At 38.5% G+C, this 22,798-nt stretch overlaps 1 protein-coding gene across 1 annotated transcript in view; it reads left to right on the top strand.

Annotated features, from left to right (window-relative positions):
* The window catches only part of LOC132106016 (oocyte zinc finger protein XlCOF6-like), a 103,833-nt gene extending 92,772 nt beyond the window's left edge, over positions 1–11,061 (top strand). Inside the window, exon 5 of the mRNA XM_059511602.1 lies at positions 10,421–11,061. Within this exon, the coding sequence (XP_059367585.1) occupies positions 10,421–10,430 (10 nt within the window). The 3' untranslated portion in view covers positions 10,431–11,061. The remainder of the gene's footprint in view (positions 1–10,420) is intronic.
* Positions 11,062–22,798: the final 11,737 nt, after the last annotated feature.

Raw genomic sequence — 22,798 nt, 5'->3', positions numbered from 1 at the left:
GCGATGCCTGGATTTCGGAGGACTACTTAGTTCTCTGAGAAATCAATATGAATTATACATTCATTATCGGGCTCTGAAAAAGGCTTCAGGGCTCTGAAAAAGGCAAATTGCTTGCTGATGTTGAAATTATGTCATTTTAACCCTACAAGCTGGTCATTACATTTTTCAACAAGGTCACCCAGAGTGCTCTCCTTTAGTCTGCTTTCTCCCAGTTGTCAATCAGCTCATATCATCACCTTCGAAATATTGTCTCACGCAGGTCTTAATTGTCTCTCCAATTCGTGCGTTTCCTTTGCATTGAAATGGCAGGAGTTCTTGGTTAGACATTCTCCACCTTTTTTTGGAGAAACCCAATGCTGCCTCTGCATACGTCCTCAGCCTGTACTTCCGAATAATTTTACCCCCGGCACATATTTTGGCAATCATCTGCCTTTCCTTTTCGCCGGTGGCATTTTGGTAGCATGCTCTGAGGTTGTTGGTAAGGGCCGCATGAAAAAGGAGAAGTTTCCTTACTTACCACTGTAGTTGAACTTCGCAGCTCGTGGCTTATCTTTGACCTTGGGGACATTTGGCGTGTCTTCAGCAGTTGACATCTTTTCTTAAATTTCTTCCTTTTTCAGCTCTTTTTCCAGCCATAACAGCAGGGAAGTTATTATTTTTTTGTTTTGACCGTTTCCTTCCCTCTCTACATTGTCTGAAATGTAAACATTACACAAAATTACTCCAAGATTGCTTGTCAGTCTCTTTAGAAATAACTTGGTTAGATTTCACTATACATGTTTGTGTGCTGTACTTGTTCCATGTCTATTCTGGAATGCACATCCCTAAACCTCATTTCACTGCTTATATTTGCTTGTATGGTGCTCAATATCACCTTCTGCTTGTAATGTAAATATTGTGCAGACTTTACCTATCTTTTTACTATTCTAACCTTGAAGGACATGGTTCTTGGCCATCTACTTGGTTATCAGACTCGGGACTCTTTGGAGGTGTGGACAGGCTGTTGACTGCAGCTGCAGAAGCCTTTTTTGCTGCACTGGTCTGCTCTCCATCTCCTTCACCTCAACACCTTTTCTACCTCATTGTATTTGTGACGAGTGGGGCAGGGCCGAGGGACGTGGGAGCGAGGCCGGTGGAGTGATTGGAGATGAGCTACACCTGTTCGACCCGCCGGTCTCGAGGCCCCCGGAGGGAGGGGGGGGGAGTAGAGCGCAGTCTCAGGAGTACCCCCCAGCCTGCGAGGGGCGATGGGGGTATGTGACAAGTGGGGCGGGGCCAAGGGACGTGGGAGCGAGGCCGGTGGAGTGATTGGAGATGAACTACACCTGTTCGACCCGCCGGTCTCGAGGCCCACGGAGGAGATATAAAACTGGAGCGACGACAGTGAAGGACGAGAGAGGACCAGGCCTGGGCGTTATTTTATGTTTTGGTTTTATTTTGTGCGCATCAGTCGTCCGTGAGGGGCTGGTGCGCTGTTTTGTGTTTATTTTTATTATTAAAGTTTCATTTTGATTGTCCGTCGGTTCCCGCCTCCTTCTTCCCGATGATTATGAAGGTTTTATCATTACAGCATTCTTCTATGCTTTTTTTCTTTCCTTGTTCTCTGTCTGTCTTATACTTCTTTTTTTCCCATAGGAGATACCGCTCTCTCCTCTCTGGTGTTTGCAGAGACATTGGAGTACCTGTGAAACGTGCTGATGGTGTTACTTTTAAATTGGGTGAGAAAATGAGAATGTGAATGAGAAAATTAGTCATTTTGCAGATGCTTTTATCCAAAGCGACTTACAATTGGGGGATACACACCGATTCTTCTTAGAGAGTGCTTGTAATACCAAATTTTAGATATTGTTCAAATGAGTACAAGCTAGAAAGAGAAAGTATAAATAGAGAGTTTTTATTTTTGATTAAGCATTTTCTGAAGAGATGATTTTTCACCTGTCGCTTGGAAATTGTCAGGGATCCGTCATTCTGGATAGGGGTGGGAAGACCATTCCACCAGCCAGGAATGGTGAACGAAAATATTCTGGAAAATGATCTTGAGCCTCTCTGTGATGGTACCATGATGCGTCGCTCTCTAGTGGATCTCAGGCTTCTGGAAGGGATGTAGATAGTGAGTAATAGTGAGTGGAAGTTGGGGGTGCTGAGTCAGTGACTTTTCTATATGCAAGCATCAATGTCTTGAACTTGATGCGAGCCCTAACCAGCAGCCATTGCAAGGAGATAAAGAGAGGTGTAACGTGGGCTCTTTTGGGTTCATTGAAGACTAGTCATGCCGCTGCATTCTGAATCATTTCTAGAGGTTTGATTGTGCTTGATGGAAGTCCAGCCAGAAGAGCATTGCAGTAGTCCAGCCTAGAAATAACAAGAGCATGGACAAGAAGTTGTGCAACATGCTCTGTTAGAAAGGGCCTGATCTTTCTGATGTTGAGCAATGCAAACCTTCAAGATAAAGCAATCTTTGCAATGTGTTCTTTGAAGGCCAGCTGGTCATCAAAGATTACACCAAGATTTCTGGCTGAAGTTGATGGGGTAATTGTAGAAGAGCCTAGCTGGATGGAGAAATCATACTGTAGAGTTGGAGTGGGATTAGTGTTGGGCGATATGTCCATTTTTCAAATCGTCATATCGTCAGACCGTGAGATCAACGATACACAATATTATTGTGCATGGGTGGAGCAAGAGAGAGACATTTTGTTCTTCTCATAGCATAACTATTTGCCATTTTAAACCATGCAGGTGCGAGAGAGAGAGCCTATGAAGTCACCAATAATCAAAAAGTATATTTTCTAACATACTGATATACTAACGTTAAATATAAAAATACTGTATTTAAAACAGCTAGTTCAAATATAGTCGGACACAACTGTCTGCGCATTCTGTGACAAATCTGCCACATCTGTGCACAGAAGTTATCAGTTTAAATGTTCTGCAAAATCAGTCAATGGTGAAAATCAATAGTAGATTTCATTTAAAGTCCAACAGTTTAAAACTAATATTGGACATAAACGAACAAGTTGAATATAAAGTATTTAAAACAGGTAAGTTCATATTGAACTTGAATTGAACTGATGCATCAGTCATCGCTCCGGACCACGCACCTCATGGCGAGACCGACGCACCATCACAGAAACAAGAATAAGATGCGTTCTAACATAACTGTGGCATTAAACTCCGTTAGTGAGGGCTCATTTAAAATATAGCATGAGTTAATCTCTCATGTATGAGAAGAGTGCGTTGCCGAGTACCAGCAATTAAATGTGTGGGACACCAACTCCTCATTTCTATCTCTTTAATTTCATTGATTTAGCGAATTATCTGAATCAAAGCGTTACAACTTCTTCAGTGACCACAGGTTCTAATCCCCTTTTGAGCGTGCGTGCTTTTTGTGTGTGTGTGTGTGTGTGTGTGTGAAATGCTGTGCTGAAGTGAAATAGCTGGGCAGTTAGAATCGTGTATCGACCATAGTCAAAGATATTGAGGAAAGCAGATGTCTCTGTCGATAGTCAAGACGATATTAGGCTCATTCTCCTATTAATGTATTAAATTATAATAATAACTTTTAATTTTTATTAGGCGGTCTATTATAATTCAGCTATCAATCGTCTATCGGCACAACCCTAGCACGGATATCCTGTAAGATTTCATTTATGAAGTTTTGGAAGATGGATGGTGAGTTTGAAAGGCCATATGGCATAACCAGATATTCGTAGTGCCCCAATGGTGTGATGACTGCAGTTTTCCATTTGTCTCCTCTTCGAATACGGATTAGATTGTATTTACTGATGATCAGTACAGGTGTGTTATTAACACTTTTGAAACCTTTCTTTGGGTTATTTCCTATTCCAATACAAAGGACACAACACTACGGAGAAAAAGGACAACATGGCATAAGATAATTTATAAAAAAAATATAAATATAAAGCAAGTCTAAAAAATTCAGAAGGCATTACTTCAGCTTACAGTTGGGGTGTAATGGTACACATATTTGTTCTGAAGAATTTTCAGTCCGGGTCTTTCGATTGGGTACGCATGTATGTTTCCAACAAATACACTTTTTATTTTCCAGGAAATTCAAACAATAAATGCCGGTCTGACAATCTACAGCCTTTTCTGGACTAAACGTAATGTGTAGCCCAAGGATCCTCCAGCGAGCAGCAAAAAACCTGGAGGCATCATCTAAGTTTACACCTGTGCAAAACAGAATTACAATCATTTTAAAATGATGTTTGACGTCTAATTTTTTTTTTTTACTATATGCTTTCTATCCACACACACCAAACAATTGGGAAAATTCCACAGTCTCAAAAATCTTGCATTATCGTGAGCTACTCATTGGTTTTTTTGGCAGGGAGAGAAACAAATTTTTCAGAGATTTCAAAAGGGCCTGGAAGACCTCTCTCACAAATCAGACAATTTATTAATAACTAAAATGTATTTTTTCATCCATTGCACGCATTTGCATGTGTTGAGTATATAGGCTAATCCTTATATTTTACTTTATCTGTTAGTTTGAATTATTTTATGTGTTTAAATTAACCTGTTATGGAAGATTTTATTAAAGCCAGTGTTAAATAAAATATATTTTAACAAATAGAAATTTCATTATTTATAAGTTCATTTAAAAACTGTATTATGTGCAATTTAAATGTTTGCATACATTTTCTTTCAACGTTAAATAAATAGTAAATACGTAGTATTGGGTAAAGTTGAAATGTAAAACGTTATAATGTAAAAGGTTTCCCTATAAAGCATAAGCCGAGGTAGAATTTTATCACTGAAAATGTCAATTATAACTAGGGTTGGAGATCAATTGGGTTTTTTACGATACCTTTGCCAAATTGATATTTTTAAAACCATACCGTGTGTAAACTGTGCCTGAACCGATACTTTTTTTAAAAAGCGTTCTGTTTAGGGGATAAGATAACAAATTAATTCATGCAATTAGCATCATTGTATCGTCATGCTCTTGGCTAAATAATAAAACAAATGGATAAATAAATGCTTAGGTATTTGTTGCATGCAATGTTGGAAAGTATTTTTATGACTTTATTCAGCATTGCCTGGCGCTGCTAAAGTGTTTTCTGGCGCGCCCAATAACAAAGATAAGACGTCAGCAGCGCCACTGCAACGCGCTCACAAATGAGGGTGAGTCATTAATGACATAATTTTAATATTTGGGTGAACTTACCCTTTAAATAAAACAAATGTTATGACTATAAGAGTAATACCTCTGGGCTTCCCTGAAGTCCAGGGGAGGTGAAAACTGTAATTTTATTGAACTATTCTTCATTTTAATGGTATCCTGTTGAAAAAAAAGGAAAAAGACAAAAACAATAAAGACAGCAGCCAAAGATAAAGTATAAAAACACAATTCAATCAAGGTAGAGCTTTAAGCATGAAAGGTTCATGGGTTTATAGACTAAATTACTTAAACATTTGACATTAAATATAATTCAGTGTCTATTTCAATGACTGCAGCTTTTGAGCACAATGGAGATGGTCAAGTATGGGAAGTTTATTGATTAAAACCACTAAAGTAAAATGAATAACTTTTAACTTAACTTTTATTTTTAAGAAAAAAGGTGATCAAATGAATTGTGAATAATTTGTGTTTATTTAACAGCTGTGGTGGTGGCTACAAAAAAAACAAATACCGTATTTTTCGGACTATAAGTCGCGCTGGACTATAAGTCGCATTCATTTAGAACCAAGAACCAAGAGAAAACATTAGCGTCTCCAGCCGCGAGAGGGCGCTCTATGTCTTCAGTGTAGACTACAGGAGCAGTGAGCAGCATAGAGCGCCCTCTCGCGGCTGGAGACGGTAATGTTTTCTCTTGGTTCTGGTTCTAAATGAATGCGACTTATAGTCCAGTGCGACTATGTTAATGACTATGACAATGTTTTTTTCCTCATCATGAGGTATTTTTGGACTGATGCGACTTATACTCAGGTGCGACTTATAGTCCAAAAAATACGGTAAATATCTTAGACCATTTTTCATCCAGGCCTATAGAAATTGCATCTTAAGAATTGTAGATAATTGTACTTGAAATCAGACAAAAATAATCCGTAAGAAAGGCATTTTTGCAGTGTAAATGAATTAATGAGGTATTTAAACATCGCTTACACTGTAAAAAGCAGGAGGAGACCTAAAAGCCTCTGTGTTTACGGAAGAAAACCAGGGGTGTATTCCAGAAAGCAGGTAAATTTACCGTCATCTCCGATGATTAACCCCAAACCCCAAAATCAAGGTATGTGCTTCCAAAAACGTGTTCAGGACTCGGGAGTAAGTTTATTAAACTCAGAGTATGTTCCTGGTTAAGACTCGAGACATTCTCAACAGAGCGACGAATCGACGAGTCACTTTGGGAACGGACGCTAAGAAAAAGGGCACCATGCTGTTTCTTTATTCTTCTTTTGGCGCATATTGACACCTTATTGATGGTTATGTAATCTTTTTTTGTGTAATCTTTAATCCTTGAGAAAATGAATTATATTGGTTTATATATTTTGATGCTTATTATATATTAAGTCATGTCAGATATGTATTTTGTTTTATAATTTATACACTATAGAAAGTGCAGATCCATGTGTGAGATGATGATAATATGAAAATGTAATGCATAAATATAAAATAATAAATTAAACATTACTTTGTCATAGTGTTTTATAATTTATACAGATAATTGTTATATTTGACAATAAAAAAATATAATAATAATATTAGAATAGGATATAACCTTATTTATTACTTACATAAGTGCTTTATAATTAACATATCAATATCCCATAATATTATATAATGTTGTGCACTGTCACGCCCACTGAAGTAGATCACACGAGCGCTGAACTGAAACTGACCCTGGAACAGAAGCTTATCATTCCCTGGAAGTTTCCTCTGATTTTTAACCGAGACCTGAGGGTGTCCCCTCGCTCATCCTCAAACACACCCGTGTAGTGTGTCACATAACCTTCTGTTTGGAACACGTCCCAGGACTTTTATCTTGTCGTGAGATGTGTGACGTCATAAGCCCGCGCGCCACGCTCCTACTTCTGTTGTGATTCGGCTGCAGAAAGGTTGGTGTTTTTAAGCATTTAAAGCGTTTCATTCAAACAAAACCGCTCGTGCAGTTGTATAGCTTTTAAAGGCTATGTAAATGGTGCCATTATACACACTACACTGTAATGCTTCATCTAGTTACTTTAATGGACATTGTTTTTAACGTCAGCAGAAGCGCTCCTGCGCACGAGTAACATAAGAGATGCGTCTCATTTCACTCTCTAAATCATGAATCTGTTGATTGTAGAAACGAATTCGCTCACTGGTAAGCAGTAATGGAGAAACAGAGCTGTTCGAATCTCCGAGTCGAATGATTCGCAGAATGATTCAGTGATTCGAATCAGCGCGCGCTGACGTCACCTGCTGCCCGAAACAGTGTGAATGCAATGCAATCTTAACAAATCGGCTGCAGGTGTCATATTTAAAAATAATTTACCAATTATTAAATACTGAATTTGGATGGGTTAAATACAGAACGAATTCTGAGTATGGGTCACCATACTTGGCTGTATATCACGTCACTTCCCTCAATTCTGATTGGTTGACAGGAATGATCACACTGATCTAGGAAGCTGATCAAGACTAATTCAGAGATTTAGTTTGGATTAATTGTTCTGTCTGTAAATTATTCTTATCTTGAACACACAGAAAAACTCTGCTGATGTCTGTCACGCTGTGGTAAACTATTATAAAGATGGTGTTTATTAAAGAGGAGAGTGAAGACATGAAGATTGAAGAAACATTCAGAGTCAAACAAGAAGATCCTGAGGAACAAACAGGTTGGTTTTCATTCTCAAAGCTGATCTCGCTCATCTGATCCTTATTTAAAATGTCCAGCTCCACAGAAATGAATTAAGTTTTTGAAAACTGTCATAAGAGATCACATGATCAGACAGATATTAGACATATCTAGACACAGACATATCTGTTAAACACCAGTACAGTTCAGGGCTTGTTTATTGAACGAGTTCTGCATGTTTAAAAATATTATTTTTAGAAATACATTTTTAGCAAAGTAAATTTTTTGCTCAAGTTGTGCGCTTAAATGGCCAAAGTGAAGTAAAAGAAAAAAATTAAAACCGCATTGCATAGTTGACTGTATAAATGAAAGATAAATCTGAATTAAGTTACAAAAGCTATTCAGTCAAGAGCAGTGAGTGATTTCTTTGTTGTTGCTGTTCGATTAATATAAAGACTGTCACTTTAAGAGAATGCACTGATCCAGAAACGTTAGATCTACGTTCAGCCGGCTCTGTCTGCTGAACACGCACAAATCTTCTCACTTCGTGCGCGAGCTTCTGTTCTCTGGCTTTTAAACTTTTAAACTGGCAAAATTTATGTTTAGTTTAAACACAGATACAACGTGTGCTGTTCAGGTCTCACTAGGGCTGTGTATCACCAGCAAAGTTAAAAGTTATTTAAACTAATAGTTAGAAATTAAAACCACAGCTTTACTGTTAATATAGAACACATCTCTATTAACAGACATCTCACATCTCCGGCATTTCAGCGATGACCCATCTAAACACCTCTGATTGGCCAAACTAATAATTTGATGCATTATTAACAGATTAAATTTTAATGCCACAATTTACACTTTTATTTCATTTTCACTTTATTTGTTACATCCTTATAAGATTTTTTTAATTGTACATGGACATATTTGTCCAATTTGGCCCAAGCCCCCATTAATTTCAGACCAGTGGCCAGGGAACAGTAGCCATGTCCAGCCTTACACTAGGGTTGTGCTGATGGACGATATTATCGTGTATCGACGATAGTCAGAGATAAAGACGTAAGCAGATTTCTCTGTCGATAGTCATGACGATATTAGGCTCATTCTCCTATTAATTTATTTAATAATAATAATAATAGCTATTATTATTTTTATTAGGCGGCCTATTATAACTCTGCTATCAAACTGCCCAGCTATTTCACTTCAGCACCGCGTTTTACACACACACGCACACACACTAAGAAGTTGTAACGCTTTGACTCAGCTAACTCGCTAAATCCATGAAATGAAAGAGATAGAAAACAAGGAGTTGGTGTCCCACACATTAAATGGCTGGTAAACGGCAATGCGCTCTTCTCAGACACGAGAGATGAACTCTTTCTTGGTGTCACAAATAAAGTAAAGACAAAATATTAACAAGGCGGCAGAGCGAACTTATCATCCATAGTGGTTCTCACGTAGTCCTTCTCTTAAAGACTGATCACTTAACTTATAACACATTACTATGTGGTGATGACGTAGAAGGAGTACGTGAGAACCACTATGGATAAGTTTAATCTGCCGCCTTGTTATTATTTTCATGCACACCGCAATATAATGTGATGCATGCAAAATACATAGTTTTGGCCGTTACAAAGTCTCCATCCACAAACAGACGTACATCATCTGCAGATATAAGGTAGTTCATTAAACTTTAACAAGTAATCTGAACGGCCTGTATATGTGTAATATTTTAATCGAGCCCTCACTAACTGAGTTTAATGCACAGTTATGTTAAAATGCATCTCATTCTTGTTTCTGTGACGGTGCGTCAGACTCGTCATGAGGCGCGCGGTCTGGAGCGCTGTATGACTGATGCATCAGACTATATATGAACTAGCTGTTTTAAATACAGTATTTTTATATTTAACATTAGTTTTTCATTAAGTTTTAGAAGTATTTTTTTGATTATTGGTGATTCCATAGGCTCTCTCTCTCGCACCTGCACGGTTTAAAACACCAATTAGTTATGCTATGACAAGAACAAAGAGTCTCTCTCTTGCTAATACTGTGTATCGTTGATCTCACGGGCTGACGATATGACGATCCTAAAAAATGACCGTATCACCCAACACTACCTTACACACACTCCGCCTATGCGCTTAATAGGTGTAGGATCTAGCTGTATTTTAGTTTTGATGTCTATTGCTTTGTGCCATTCAGCAGGAGTTAACTTTTATCTGTGTTTTCTTGCCTTAGACCTGATGGCAGTGAAAGAAGAGAATGAAGTACTGAATGAAATCAAAGAGGAAGATCAACACTCAAATCACCATGATTTCAAAACTGAAGAAAAATCTTTTAGCTGTTCACAGACTGAAACAACTTCCATGCAGGAAGTGGCTCAAAAGACAGTAAACTTAAGTTATTTCTCCTGCCAATATTGTGGAAAGAGTTTCAATCATAAAGGAAGCATTAACAGGCACATGAGAATTCACACTGAGGAGAAGTCTTACACATGCCCTCAGTGTGGAAAGGGCTTTCATCAACACGGAAACCTTAAACTACACATGTACATTCATACAGAAGAAAGGCCTTTTGCCTGCCAACACTGTGGAAAAAGATTCAAACGAATAGTACACCTTGAGGACCACATGAGAGTTCACACTGGAATAAACACTTTCACTTGCCATCAGTGTGGAAACAGTTTTAGCCGAAAACGCACCCTTGATTACCACATGAGAATGCACAATGAGAATCCCTACACATGCCCTCACTGTAGAAAGAGTTTCATCCATAAAGCAAAATATGAATACCACCTGAGAAATCACACTAGAGAGAAACCCTACATATGCCCTCATTGTGGCAATGGTTTCATTCAAAAAGGACACGTTATAGACCACATCCGAATTCACACCGGAGAGAAGCCTTTTATCTGCCAACAGTGTGGAAACAGTTTCCGCCAAAAAGGGTGCCTTAACCGGCACATGAAAACACACAGTGGAGAGAAATCATCTGAATGAGGTCACTGTGGAATGAGTTTTAGAAGTGAAGCAGCCTTTCACATATGAGAGAACTGCTCTATATTATCAGTGTAAAGACGTTTCACTGATGGAAACACCTGAGGAATCATGTAATAACTCCCACTGGAGAGAAGTCTTACACGTGCCACCACTGTGGAGAGAAAGCAAACCTTGAGGTTTATAAAGAGCCCAGGAAGTCACCTGTAGGAGGAAAAAAACTATCTCTGCCGACTGGTTTTGCAATTCATCCCTTCAGTTTATAAACCATACTTCCCTCAGTTTAACAAGTCATGCAAATGGATCAATAAACCATACCCATGACTTTCCAGTCCATGCACTCAGATTTTGATAAACTGTACATTCAGTAGTCATAGTATAATAAAATCACCAACTGTAAGTCACTGTAAAAATAAGTCTGGTGACTTCCTGGGCTCTGTAGGTTTACATAACTCTCGATCTACCTTGTTTGCCAAAACACTTGATCAGTGGATTCCTCAAACATCACGGGTCACATTTAGATGAATATGTGTATATAAATCTGATTCCCAAAAAGGTTGGGATACTGTACAAATTGTGAGTAAAAAAGGAATGTAATAATTTACAAATCTCATAAACTTATATTTTATTCATAATAGAATATAGATAACATATAAAACGTTGAAAGTGCGACATTTTGAAATGGCATGCCAAATATTGGCTCATTTTGGGTTTCATGAGAGCTACACATTCCAAAAAAGTTGGGACCGGTAACAATAAGAGGCTGGTAAAGTTAAATGTACATATAAGGAACAGCTAAAGGTGAATTGGCAACATGATTGGGTATAAAAAGAGTCTCTCAGACTGGCAGTGTCTCTCAGAAGTCAAGATGGGGAGAGGATCACCAATTCCCCCAATGCTGCGGTGAAAAATAGTGGAGCAATATCAGTAAGGAGTTTCTCAGAGAAAAATGCAAAGAGTTTGAAGTTATCATCATCTACAGTGCATAATATCATCCAAAGATTCAGAGAATCTAGAACAATCTCTGCGTAAGGGTCCAGGCCAGAAAACCATCCTGGATGCCCGTGATCTTCAGCCCTTAGACAGCACTGCATCACATACAGGAATCCTACTGTAATGGAAATCACAACATGGGCTCAGGAATACCTCCAGAAAACATTGTCGGTGAACACAATCCACAGTGCCATTCGCCGCCTCCGGCTAAAACTCAATAGTTCAAAAAAGAAGCCATATCTAAACATGATCCAGAAGCGCAGGTGTTTTCTCTGGGCCAAGGCTCAAAATGGAAAACTGTTCTGTTGTCAGACGAATCAAAATTTGAAGTTCTTTTTGGAAAACTGGGACACCATGTCATCTGGACTAAAGAGGACAAGGACAACCCAAGTTGTTATCAGTGATCAGTTCAGAAGTCTGCATCTCTGATGGTATGGGGTTGCATGAGTGCGTGTGGCATGGGCAGCTTACACATCTGGAAAGGCACAATCAATGCTGAAAGGTGTATCCAAGTTCTAGAACAACATATGTTCCCATCCAGACGTCGTCTCTTTCAGGGAAGACCTTGCATTTTCCAACATGACAATGCCAGACCGCATACTGCATCAATTACAACATCATGGCTGCGTAGAAGAAGGATCCGGGTCTGAAACGGCCAGCCTGCAGTCCAGATCTTACACCCATAGAAAACATTTGGTGCATTATAAAGAGGAAGATGCGACAAAGAAGACCTAAGACAGTTGAGCAACTAAAAGCCTGTATTAGACAAGAATGGGACAACATTCCTATTCCTAAACTTGAGCAACTTGTCTCCTCAGTCCCCAGACGGTTATAAAAAGAAGAGGGTATGCCACACAGTGGTAAACATGGCCTTGTCCCAACTTTGAGATGTGTTGATACCATCAAAATTAAAATCAACATATTTTTCCCTTAAATGTTGTATGCTGAATAAAATACTGAAACTTCAACTTCCACATCATTGCATTCTGTTTTTATTCACAATCTGTAGAGTGTCCCAACTTTTTTGGAATCGAGTTTGTAGTTTCTGAAACCCTTTGAGTCTATTTGCTATATTGCGTAATTCAGTGCAAACCAAAATTAATCAAAGTCAGTTTAGGTTCTGTGTGTTTTCGTTGTAACGGGTCAGGATCTCATTGATGCTGTGTTGCAGACCAGTTGATTAGCCTATCTTCAACAAGGTTCAGGTTCGGTTTTCTTGAGCTGTAAGTTGTCCTTCCAGTGTAAACCAAAATTTTACATTTGCTGACAATAAACGCTGTTCTCTTAGAAGCTGCTGTCAAAGAACCCTTTTTAAACCTTGCAGCACTCATGGTATAGCCAGCATTGGTGTTATGAATAACCTTACAGTTAACGCTAACCACATTATTGTATCTGTAAACTGTTTTTGTAAAAAGGACAAATTAAAAAAATTGATCTAGCCCTCAATATGTTTTCCATGTATAAATGAAGCTACAAAACACTATATAAAAGTTAGTAAAAAGAATATACAGGTGTACTGACTCCACAATACAGCTTTCCCACAATGAGTTAAAGCCAAGTTTTCAGTTATTGTTATAGCTTTTATTCACAGCACACATGATTAGCCAGACAGTGTGCCACATAGCATACACTCTGGCTGAGACATAGGTGTTTTTGGCTTGAAATGCTTCAGATCCAGGCCTATATAACATTAGATTCAAACTTTTTTTCTCTTTCTTAGGCTACTCTTCTAATTTCCTGTTTTCTAGCGAGAAATTACATTGCCTACATATATTTTTTTTTTCACAGACACTTGCTTTTTTTAATGATAACTTCAAAATTTCTTCATAGAAAAACTACTTGATAACTCAACAATACTATGTACAGTACAGACCAAAAGTTTGGACACCTTCTCATTCAAAGAGTTTTCATGATTTTCATGACTATGAAAATTGTAGAGTCACACAGAAGGCATCAAAACTATGAATTAACACATGTGGAATTATATACATAACAAAAAAGTGTGAAACGACTGAAAATATGTCATATTGTAGGTTCTTCAAAGTAGTCACCTTTTGCTTTGATTACTGCTTTGCACACTCTTGGCTTTCTCTTGATGAGCTTCAAGAGGTAGTCACCTGAAATGGTCTTCCAACAGTCTTGAAGGAGTTCCCCGAGAGATGCTTAGCACTTGTTGCCCCTTTTGCCTTCTGTCTGCGGTCCAGCTCACCCCTAAACCATCTGGATTGGGTTCAGGTCCGGTGACTGTGGAGGCCAGGTCATCTGGCGCAGCACCCCATCACTCTCCTTCTTGCTCAAATAGCCCTTGATGCCTTCAGTGTGACTCTACAATTTACATAGTCATGAAAATAAAGAAAACTCTTTGAATGAGAAGGTGTGTCCAAACTTTTGCTCTGTACTGTATAAGTAGCAGGTGATGGAAGTTCTACTCCTGTTTTGGCAAAAATATCTTAAATAAACTAACATATTTACTTTGTTAACATAGATCACATAGATACAGTTTTATTACTAGTTCGGATGTACTAGATATTTGATATATTCAGTAGATATATCCTTTTAAAACCCTACTTTGCAAAGCAAAAGAACTACAACTGTAGTGCTGATTTGTATCAGGTTGCATGGCATACCTATATGAAATTGTAGTTTTTATAACATTAGTGTTTTTCTTAGAATTGCAGGTTGTAAATAGTGAATTAAGAGTATAGTGAGGGGTTAAGGGAGGTGGTTAACACATCTACATAATCAGATTTTAAATATCTAGTTGTTAAATGGGTTAAAATGAACAATATTTGACAGCCCCCTCAGATGTGTATTATACTCACATGATAGCGGAGGACAAGATCTCTATATTACAGTTGGTCCCATATCTCTAGCCCCCTTTTTCCTGAATTACTTTAAATATGCACAGAGGTGAAGATTCACAGGTCACTATTTTAAAGCAGGAACATGTACAATCTTCTTACTAACATATGTTACTTTCCAAGTCAAGACCTTTCCAATGATGTATTTGATTTAGCTCTATGTGACCAGGAGATAGGGACGTTATTCCCTTTTTCTTTTAACCTACCACCCAGAGGAGCAGACCACACCCACCAATAAAGTTCAGAGGCTTGTCAAGTGAGTTTAAAAAAAAGATTTTATTGAAGTCTCAATAGTTAAAATGTCTCTTGAAGCAAGGCAACGGTCTTCTACTACGGTGTATCTCTGAAAGCAGAACAACTGCCTTTCTCCCAGTCGTGTCTCCAAGCCCGGCTTAGGTCCGAAGTTCCTCCACGCTCCCCCACTTAGAGGGTACTGCCACCCAGCTAAATTAGTTCCTCCCACAGCAGGTAACTAGCAGTATGGTGTCACCGGCTTGCTCCCTGACCCTCAGCTGACCGCTTAGTCTGCCACGGCCCCATCAACGAAGCCTGGGGGAAATCCACAGCAAACGTAGAATACTCTTTGAAACAGAAGAAAACACCGCAACACACCAAGGTTCAAGTGAGGTCTCACCACAATCTTCACACCAATAATCATCAGGCGGTCGACTCGGAACAATAACAGGCAGGCGGCGCCGGCGACACTGAGGTGGACTATTCCACTATTTGCATGCCAGGGAGGAGAAGACAAACTGGATGATAGATTTACAGTTGCATGGCTGGAGCAGAGGGCTGGAATCCTTAAGCTGCAATGCAGACTGATGATAACGAGACACAGGGTAGAATATTACAGTAAGTCTGGTGAGTCACAACAGCAATGCACGCCCAATCTGGAAGCCAGTAGAATAGCACAATGAGGCACTTTAGTCGTTGGCTACAGCACTAGCAAGACGCAGTATGCACATCCAGTATCTTTGTGTAGGAATGTTTACTTAGCTTATCGTAGACCAGCCGATATCTCTCTCGACTCGTCAGATTCGGTAATCCACAGCCCCAGGCCGTCCGACTTCCAAGTCACTCGTGCTCGTTGTCCTCTCTTTATTACAAACTCCACCATTGCATCTCCAGTGTGTCCAGCCAGCCCCTGATCGGAATTCCAGAACTCGTCGCGAATTCGTCTCACCCCACACTCTCCCCTCTCAAGGACTGTAAGTCGCAAGCTTAAAAACACAATGACGAGTCTTGTTAGCCAATCACTAAACCCCACACTTTCCTCCTGCACACCTGTCCATCGTCAGCGATAAGGACATCACGTGTATAATGCCGGCTTTGTTTTGGTCAGTCTTTTAATGCCTCCTCCTTATGGGAAACAAACCTCTGTAATTTTAGTTCCGCCCCACAACATGTGGTCACCTGGTGACATCTACAACAAAGTGATCATTTTCTCATCTCACAGACACAAGCCATCTCAGGTCTAGTTTCAGCAAGCACTTTGAAGGCTCAATATATAAAGTGAAAATTTGTTTGTTTCCGACTGTGTCAACAGATTTACGACCCCGTAACATGATGAGAACCACAAACTATGTGTATTTCTGTTTGAGATATACATGGCTTATATGCAGATATATTTATGCTAATGCTGCATGATGGTAAAAAAAGACCACGGTCTAGATTATGAGTAGGATTTTAGAGAGACATATGTTGCAATCAAGGCAATGTCTCTTCCAGGGACATCCATGCTTATTTCAGGACACATTCAGGCTTCATCCTGCACAGGCCAGTCATTAAAAGAAAAGCTTAACATGGTGAATGTGCAGAAAATACTTCTAGGTGGAAGTACGTAATGCAAGCTGCATGGTTTCAGCCAAAGTAGCATCCACAGTAACCATTATATTTGAAGTTTAAAAATTAAATTGTTGCCTTCAAGTATATGCCAAAAGGTTTCCAGAAGTTTTAGTACTGCTCTGACATAAACCATCTTTCAGTATCCATTTTACCAAATACCTCCGAGTGACTTGCAACAGGGAACTATAACAGTCATGTGAAGCATCTAATCATACCAATATCAAATCATACTGTGACCCGCTCTATTGAATAGTAAGGTGAGGTCCTTGCCAACACCCAGCCCTACTGAGCCAACGGTTTACAAACAATCAGGTTACTTTTCATTTCCAAAGTGTATTCAGTTCAGTACAATATAACTTCATTGTTTCCCAAATGGCACAGTTTTACCTGGACCACATTGATGGTGCCAACAAACAACAATTAAACAGAATCTAATCGGATCTGGAGTCATCTCTTTTATTTGTATCAGTGATTAACCATGTGAATGGATTATAATGGTCTTCAGTTTACTGAGTCCCTTCTGTCCCATATCTCTGAGGGTGATAACTACTAATAACACCCATTCAATCAAATTATAACATTCAAAGTGGGTGTTTTTTTTTAAAGAGTAACTAAACCCTAAACTAACTTTTTTTAGTTAATGATCTATAAGAATGGGGCTTTATTAGTGCTGTTCATTGATTCGAGTAACTTTTTTGACATTTGAGTATAAAGTGTTTTAATTCTACAATATATGGTGTAAAAACGTGTGAGTGCTGCCCTCCTCAGGTTGAACGGTGGCTACTGCAGTTGATTTTTCCTATTAGATGTTGCGGTGGCAAGTGACCTAAGCGATGGCAGGTGACGTAAGCAGTTTCCAGCTCACCACGCCCCTTGGTACGAGCTACCACGCCCTCGTCAGTATAAAACCATTAAAATCACTGTAGTGAGTCAGGACTCAGGAGCTGGAATAGCGAGTATTGGTAACGACCAGGATAGACTATTATAGCATCTATTTAGCATATCAATTATATAGTTATTTAGATCTTCAAGTTGCGTAGATTTATCTGTATTTAGTACAGTGGTCAGGATGGTACGGAGGTGTGTTGCTGGTTGTGACAGCACTGCTGGACTGCATAGTTTACCAGCAGACTTTAAAATTAAGCGCCAGTGGTTGCATGCACTTGGCCTGGAAGACCGTGAGTTCCCGCCTAGAGCTCGAGTGTGCAAACTGCATTTTACACGGGATTGCTTCTCCAACGCAATGGAGGTGGAAATGGGCTTCTCCACACAGCTCGCGCTGAAAAGCAACGCAGTGCGGGAGTTAAGACCGCAGTTTGAGCCAGCGGCTGGAATTGATATGAACAGACACCTCGACACCCTCCACTTCAGGTGAAAGTGGGGGAGTAAAGTCCTCTACTTCAAATGATCGCTCTGTTGCAAAGCTACTTGCGTCACTACAGTCACTCTCCATTTTAGCGACTCTGACAGCAGCTGTCAATCAATCCGTCACTGCGGGTCTCAGGTTCGTCCCCTCTATCTCCGCTGTGATCTGCCCACTTTTCAGCATTTTTCAAATATTGTCAGTGGGTGGAGTCAGGCTTTGAGCAGGGGTTTAGTTACACTTTAAGTGCTTTAGCCCCTCCAAACCACCTGAATGGATTATATAATGGTGTAGCCTCAATCACCCTCTGTTTGGAAAGTTTCCAGCAAGTATCTCTGAAGATGACTTGTAGATGACAGTTTCCACATCTGATTTTTGGCTTAGTCCTACCATGTGATGAGTTGTTAATCAGATGGACGTGGTCATTACATTGACTTTGCATGGCTTCAGATCACTAAGCTCCTTAAAATAAAATTCCAGCTTGGGTTGTTGCTAAAAGAAGTATTGCTGTATAACTGACTACTAATATTGCCATGTTGTTTTATTAAGTGCAAACCCTGCTAACCGATCCTCAGTATAACATGGTTAACTGTATGGTTTGTATATATTTAGACAAGCCTCTACAATGGTGCTACATCATCAGTATTGAAGTATGCTACACTGCCAGTATCTGTGTACAGTATGTAAGTTTCACACATCTGTCTCAATATGAGACCTGGTGCGACTGTGACCTCTAATGTTTCAAATTGTTGGTAGTTCAGGTTGAATCTGAAAAGCTCCCAGTTCTCTTAAGGGTTGAAATGTTATTTAATATAAAGAATATAGAATAATAGTTACTGTATAATAAGTAACACTGTATATGCTTCTGGACTCCAAATTTCATTCTAATAATTATTTTGAGGTTAATATAGTAAATAAAAACTGTTCAGCTTCCGGGAAATTTGCGAAGCTCCGCTGGGCTATTTTAGTTCCCCTCACTCCACAATAAAACATTTCAATTAACAGTATTTAGAAAAGAACAAGAATTACAAATATAAGAAGATATTAACGGCAAACCAAAACTAATTAATTTAGGCTAAAACAAAACTGAAACCAACGTTGGGTCTCTCACAAAAATCAAATGTTTCCGTATTCACGATGTATTTGAATGAGAAATCATTATAAAAATAGCCTCGTGTTTATTATAGCCTAATGTTTTTAAACATTTGTGTCTGCATTGTCTATTTCTGAATGAAATCATCTTTTTTCTAAAAAAAAAAACGTGTATATATGTATTTTTCTATATATATATATATATATATATATTTTAACCATGCAGCAAACCTTTTTAAATATTTTGATAATTTACTGAAAATAAATTAATTACTTTTTAAAGCGTTTAACTGATTATTAATCTGTCAAAATTAGCTGATAAAGTTTGCTGCATTCATGCACACTCAGAAACCGGTGACTGTGAACGAATCAGCAGAGCTTGTACGAGCTTTTGTCATCGCTGAATCTTGCTCAGACGTTTCCAAATGTCGAAACTGATTAACGCATCTATCTGTGCATGATGGTGTCCAGTGCCCCGGCGAGCAGAGCTTCTCAAAGTTGGAATAATCAGAAGAGAGCCGCGGTCCTCAGTTGGGCAGGAAAGGCTAAGCATGCTGGCTCTTGAGTGTCGAATACACATGCACCAACGCCGAGAAGAAAAGGCCCTTTTTGCGCTGCGTCATCAGGCCTAATTTGTTCTTAATCCGCCCCTGAAGGCGGTGCATTGTCATTGAGACTTGCCCATGATGAGTTCACAGTGGACGTTTCATTTGTTGGCTTCAGCGTCACATTTGCATATGCTGTACTGCTGGAATTCGTGATTTTCAAATATTAAATGGAAATATAAAGTAACGTTATTAACCGGTTAATGGCCATTTCAAATTTTCGATTCTGTTCGGAACTATAACATTTTATTTCGTTTCTGTTTCTGTTTGTGTTCTGTTCCTGTCAAAATTTTGTTCGTTTCCGGTTTTCGTTTTCGTTCCTTGAACCGGTTCAGAGCCCCGGTTACAACTGTGGCTTGAGTCTGACTTGAGTCCCACATTAATTGATTTGAGTCCCCACCTTTCCATCATCCTCATCCTCAGAGCTGATTTCACATTGCCAGTCCATTTCTTCCTCCAGCACAGGAGTTGGTTCGAGAGTGCCTCTGAACGCTCATGCTAGAGTCTCTTTAGTAGACTGATGAGGCCCTGGACCCCTCCTCTGTGAATCCATTCAGAGAGCCTGGAAGTCCACACATGAAGAGAAATGGAAGTACTGTCACAATAAACATTTGATCAGAGAGAGCTCATTTGTGTTAAGACAAATGTTAAATACAAAGTCAAATTGGAAAAAATTATATTAATTGGATAGAATAATCTTTGAAGGCCATTTATCCTTAGTTCTTGAGCCAATACTTGCATGCTTGCTTTTCAGTTAAAATTGATTGACCTATGAATTATAAAGTGCATGAAGCCAGATAGTTTGGTTGACTCTTACTTCCTGTTTGTGTGCACGCTGAAACAGAGGTTAAGATACTGACAATCATCTCCTATAGTAATTTTTCTGATGCTACTTTACTTAAAGTACTACTTATAAGTAGTAATAATAATAATAATAACTTATTTTTCTCTCAAACAGCCATATGATCGGATAACAGATCAGATGAATGTCTAATATGACACATTTGCTTTGAACTATTTTTATTGTAATATCAGGTTGATTATTTTGATGGTACCCCTTAGACAGCTGTTGATAAGTAACTCTGTAACTACATGTCAACTAGCAGTCATTAAAGTATTAGTACGTCTGCTATTGTAAATATATGCTAACACTTTATTTTGATGGTCAACAAACAGATAAACTGACATACAGTAGGTGTCTTTGCAAGTACATCAGTTTATTGTACCATACTAGATTCTACCATTCTTGAGCACACTGATACTCTAATGAGAGTTAGTTGGTTATTTAGTTGCTTATAGTCAATTGATTAAGGGAACCATCAAAATAAAATGTAACCATATAAAACATTGAATTTTTTTTCAGTTGGAGTATTAATCTCCCATCGATTACTTGACATCAGCTCCACAGAAACACTCAAATAACACTCAACATCTAACCACTCACAAGCTGTAGTAAGATATTGTGCAGATCTTAAACAATGTCAAGATAGGATACAGTCCATTATACTGTTAATTAAGTAGATTTAATATGGTTTTCATTGTGTGTTATAAATAATCATACTCTTAAACTTATAACCACATATACGTAAGTATTATGATGTATTATAATTGTTGTTATGATTATTCATGAGTTGATATAACAAATTATACGTTTTTTATAATGCATTATGCATTCATTATAATGCCTTAAGAATACCCTTATAATGTATTATAAATTACGGGCTTCATAGAAAGTGTTACCAAAAGATATGTACTTGCCATACGTGCACCAAGAATGACATCCAACAAGTGAGTGCCTTTTGAAAATATTAAAATTACAAGCTGAGCATGCATGAATGCTGCAAACATAGAGCCCTGGATATTGGGTCCTACTGGCACATTGTGCTTGGCCTCTCATCTGCTACCTCAAATGATATTGTACCATTTTTGTCTGATTTGCATGAAAATGCACCAATCATTCTGTTATCATTGCTGAAAAGTTCACTTTCTTTAAGTACAAATACTAATTGAAGTCTTCTGCAAATAGTGCCCATCCCCACACCATAATTTAACATGAAGATACATGAATTACAACCAAATTACTCTGACAGGGTTTATGTATATGTACAACAATAGGGGTGTAACGATTCACTCGTTTTCTCGATGCATCGATTACAAACCCTGTCGATTCATATGCATCGATCTTGAAACATGATTTTTGAATCGTGAATCACCGATCTTGGACAGTAATCGATTCAAAATGCCAAGAATCGAATGAATCCCGATTTCTATAGCGATTCAATGCTTTCAAAATGTATACACATTAAATGACTACACGCACGAATTAATGGAGACCTTGAAGAGTGTTCGTGAATCGTGCCTCGTATCTGTCCTTCAGGCGCTCCACTGTTTACCGACTGAGACTGTCACAGGATTGCGCTCGCGCTCCGTTCGTCTCTGACGCAGCTGACGTGTGATCTATAGGACTCGTGGCCAGTAATGCTAACGTGAAGTAGTTTTACTTTTCTGTAGTTTGTCAATGGCTCTCTGCATCTTACCGACGGAGTTACCGGAGCCGTCGACAGCTGTGTTTATTGCATGGACGGAGCAGAAATGTAAGTGTCTAAATCATACGCACAGTTCCATTGAATAATAAACGTGTTTAAACAATGCGGATGAACCGAATATACGAAGGAAACTTTTAAAATGAACCACAGCATTAACAACGACCTTGAAATAAGAGTGTGAGATTTATCTGATAATCAGATGCATGAAAGTAGCGTTTGTTTCATTAGCAAACAGACAATCTGGCGCGTTTTCTCTCAGTATCTTTCGCTGATGGAGAGGAAAAGTTAAATAGAGATGAAGACGTTTTCACACTGAAAGAGAAGCGATCTCGCTCTCATAGACTGAATAAAATCAGAATGAACTGATGAAACCCACAAACAATTTATGAATGATGCAGTGCTAATTGACATTTATTACAGTACAGAAACTATAAAGTATATTTTCTACCTTATTCTGTGCAGAAATTTTAAATAATTGCTAATTAAATGTAGCCTAGTATATAAAACAATCATAAAATTGCCATTAGGAAAAAAATATCGATTACAAATGATTGATTATTGTCCAGCAGTGTATTTGATTTATTACAGCTAATTAAAAGTAATTAAAAAAGAAGAGAATTCCTTGTAAAAAAAAATAAAAAATTATAATTATTATTATTATTATTATTATTATTATTATATAGGCTACATACATAAAATGA

Source organism: Carassius carassius, chromosome 26, assembly GCF_963082965.1.
Source record: "Carassius carassius chromosome 26, fCarCar2.1, whole genome shotgun sequence".
Classification (NCBI taxonomy): domain Eukaryota; kingdom Metazoa; phylum Chordata; class Actinopteri; order Cypriniformes; family Cyprinidae; genus Carassius; species Carassius carassius.
The sequence above is the reverse complement of the archived record's forward strand: the minus strand, read 5'-3'. Positions and strand labels throughout refer to the sequence as shown.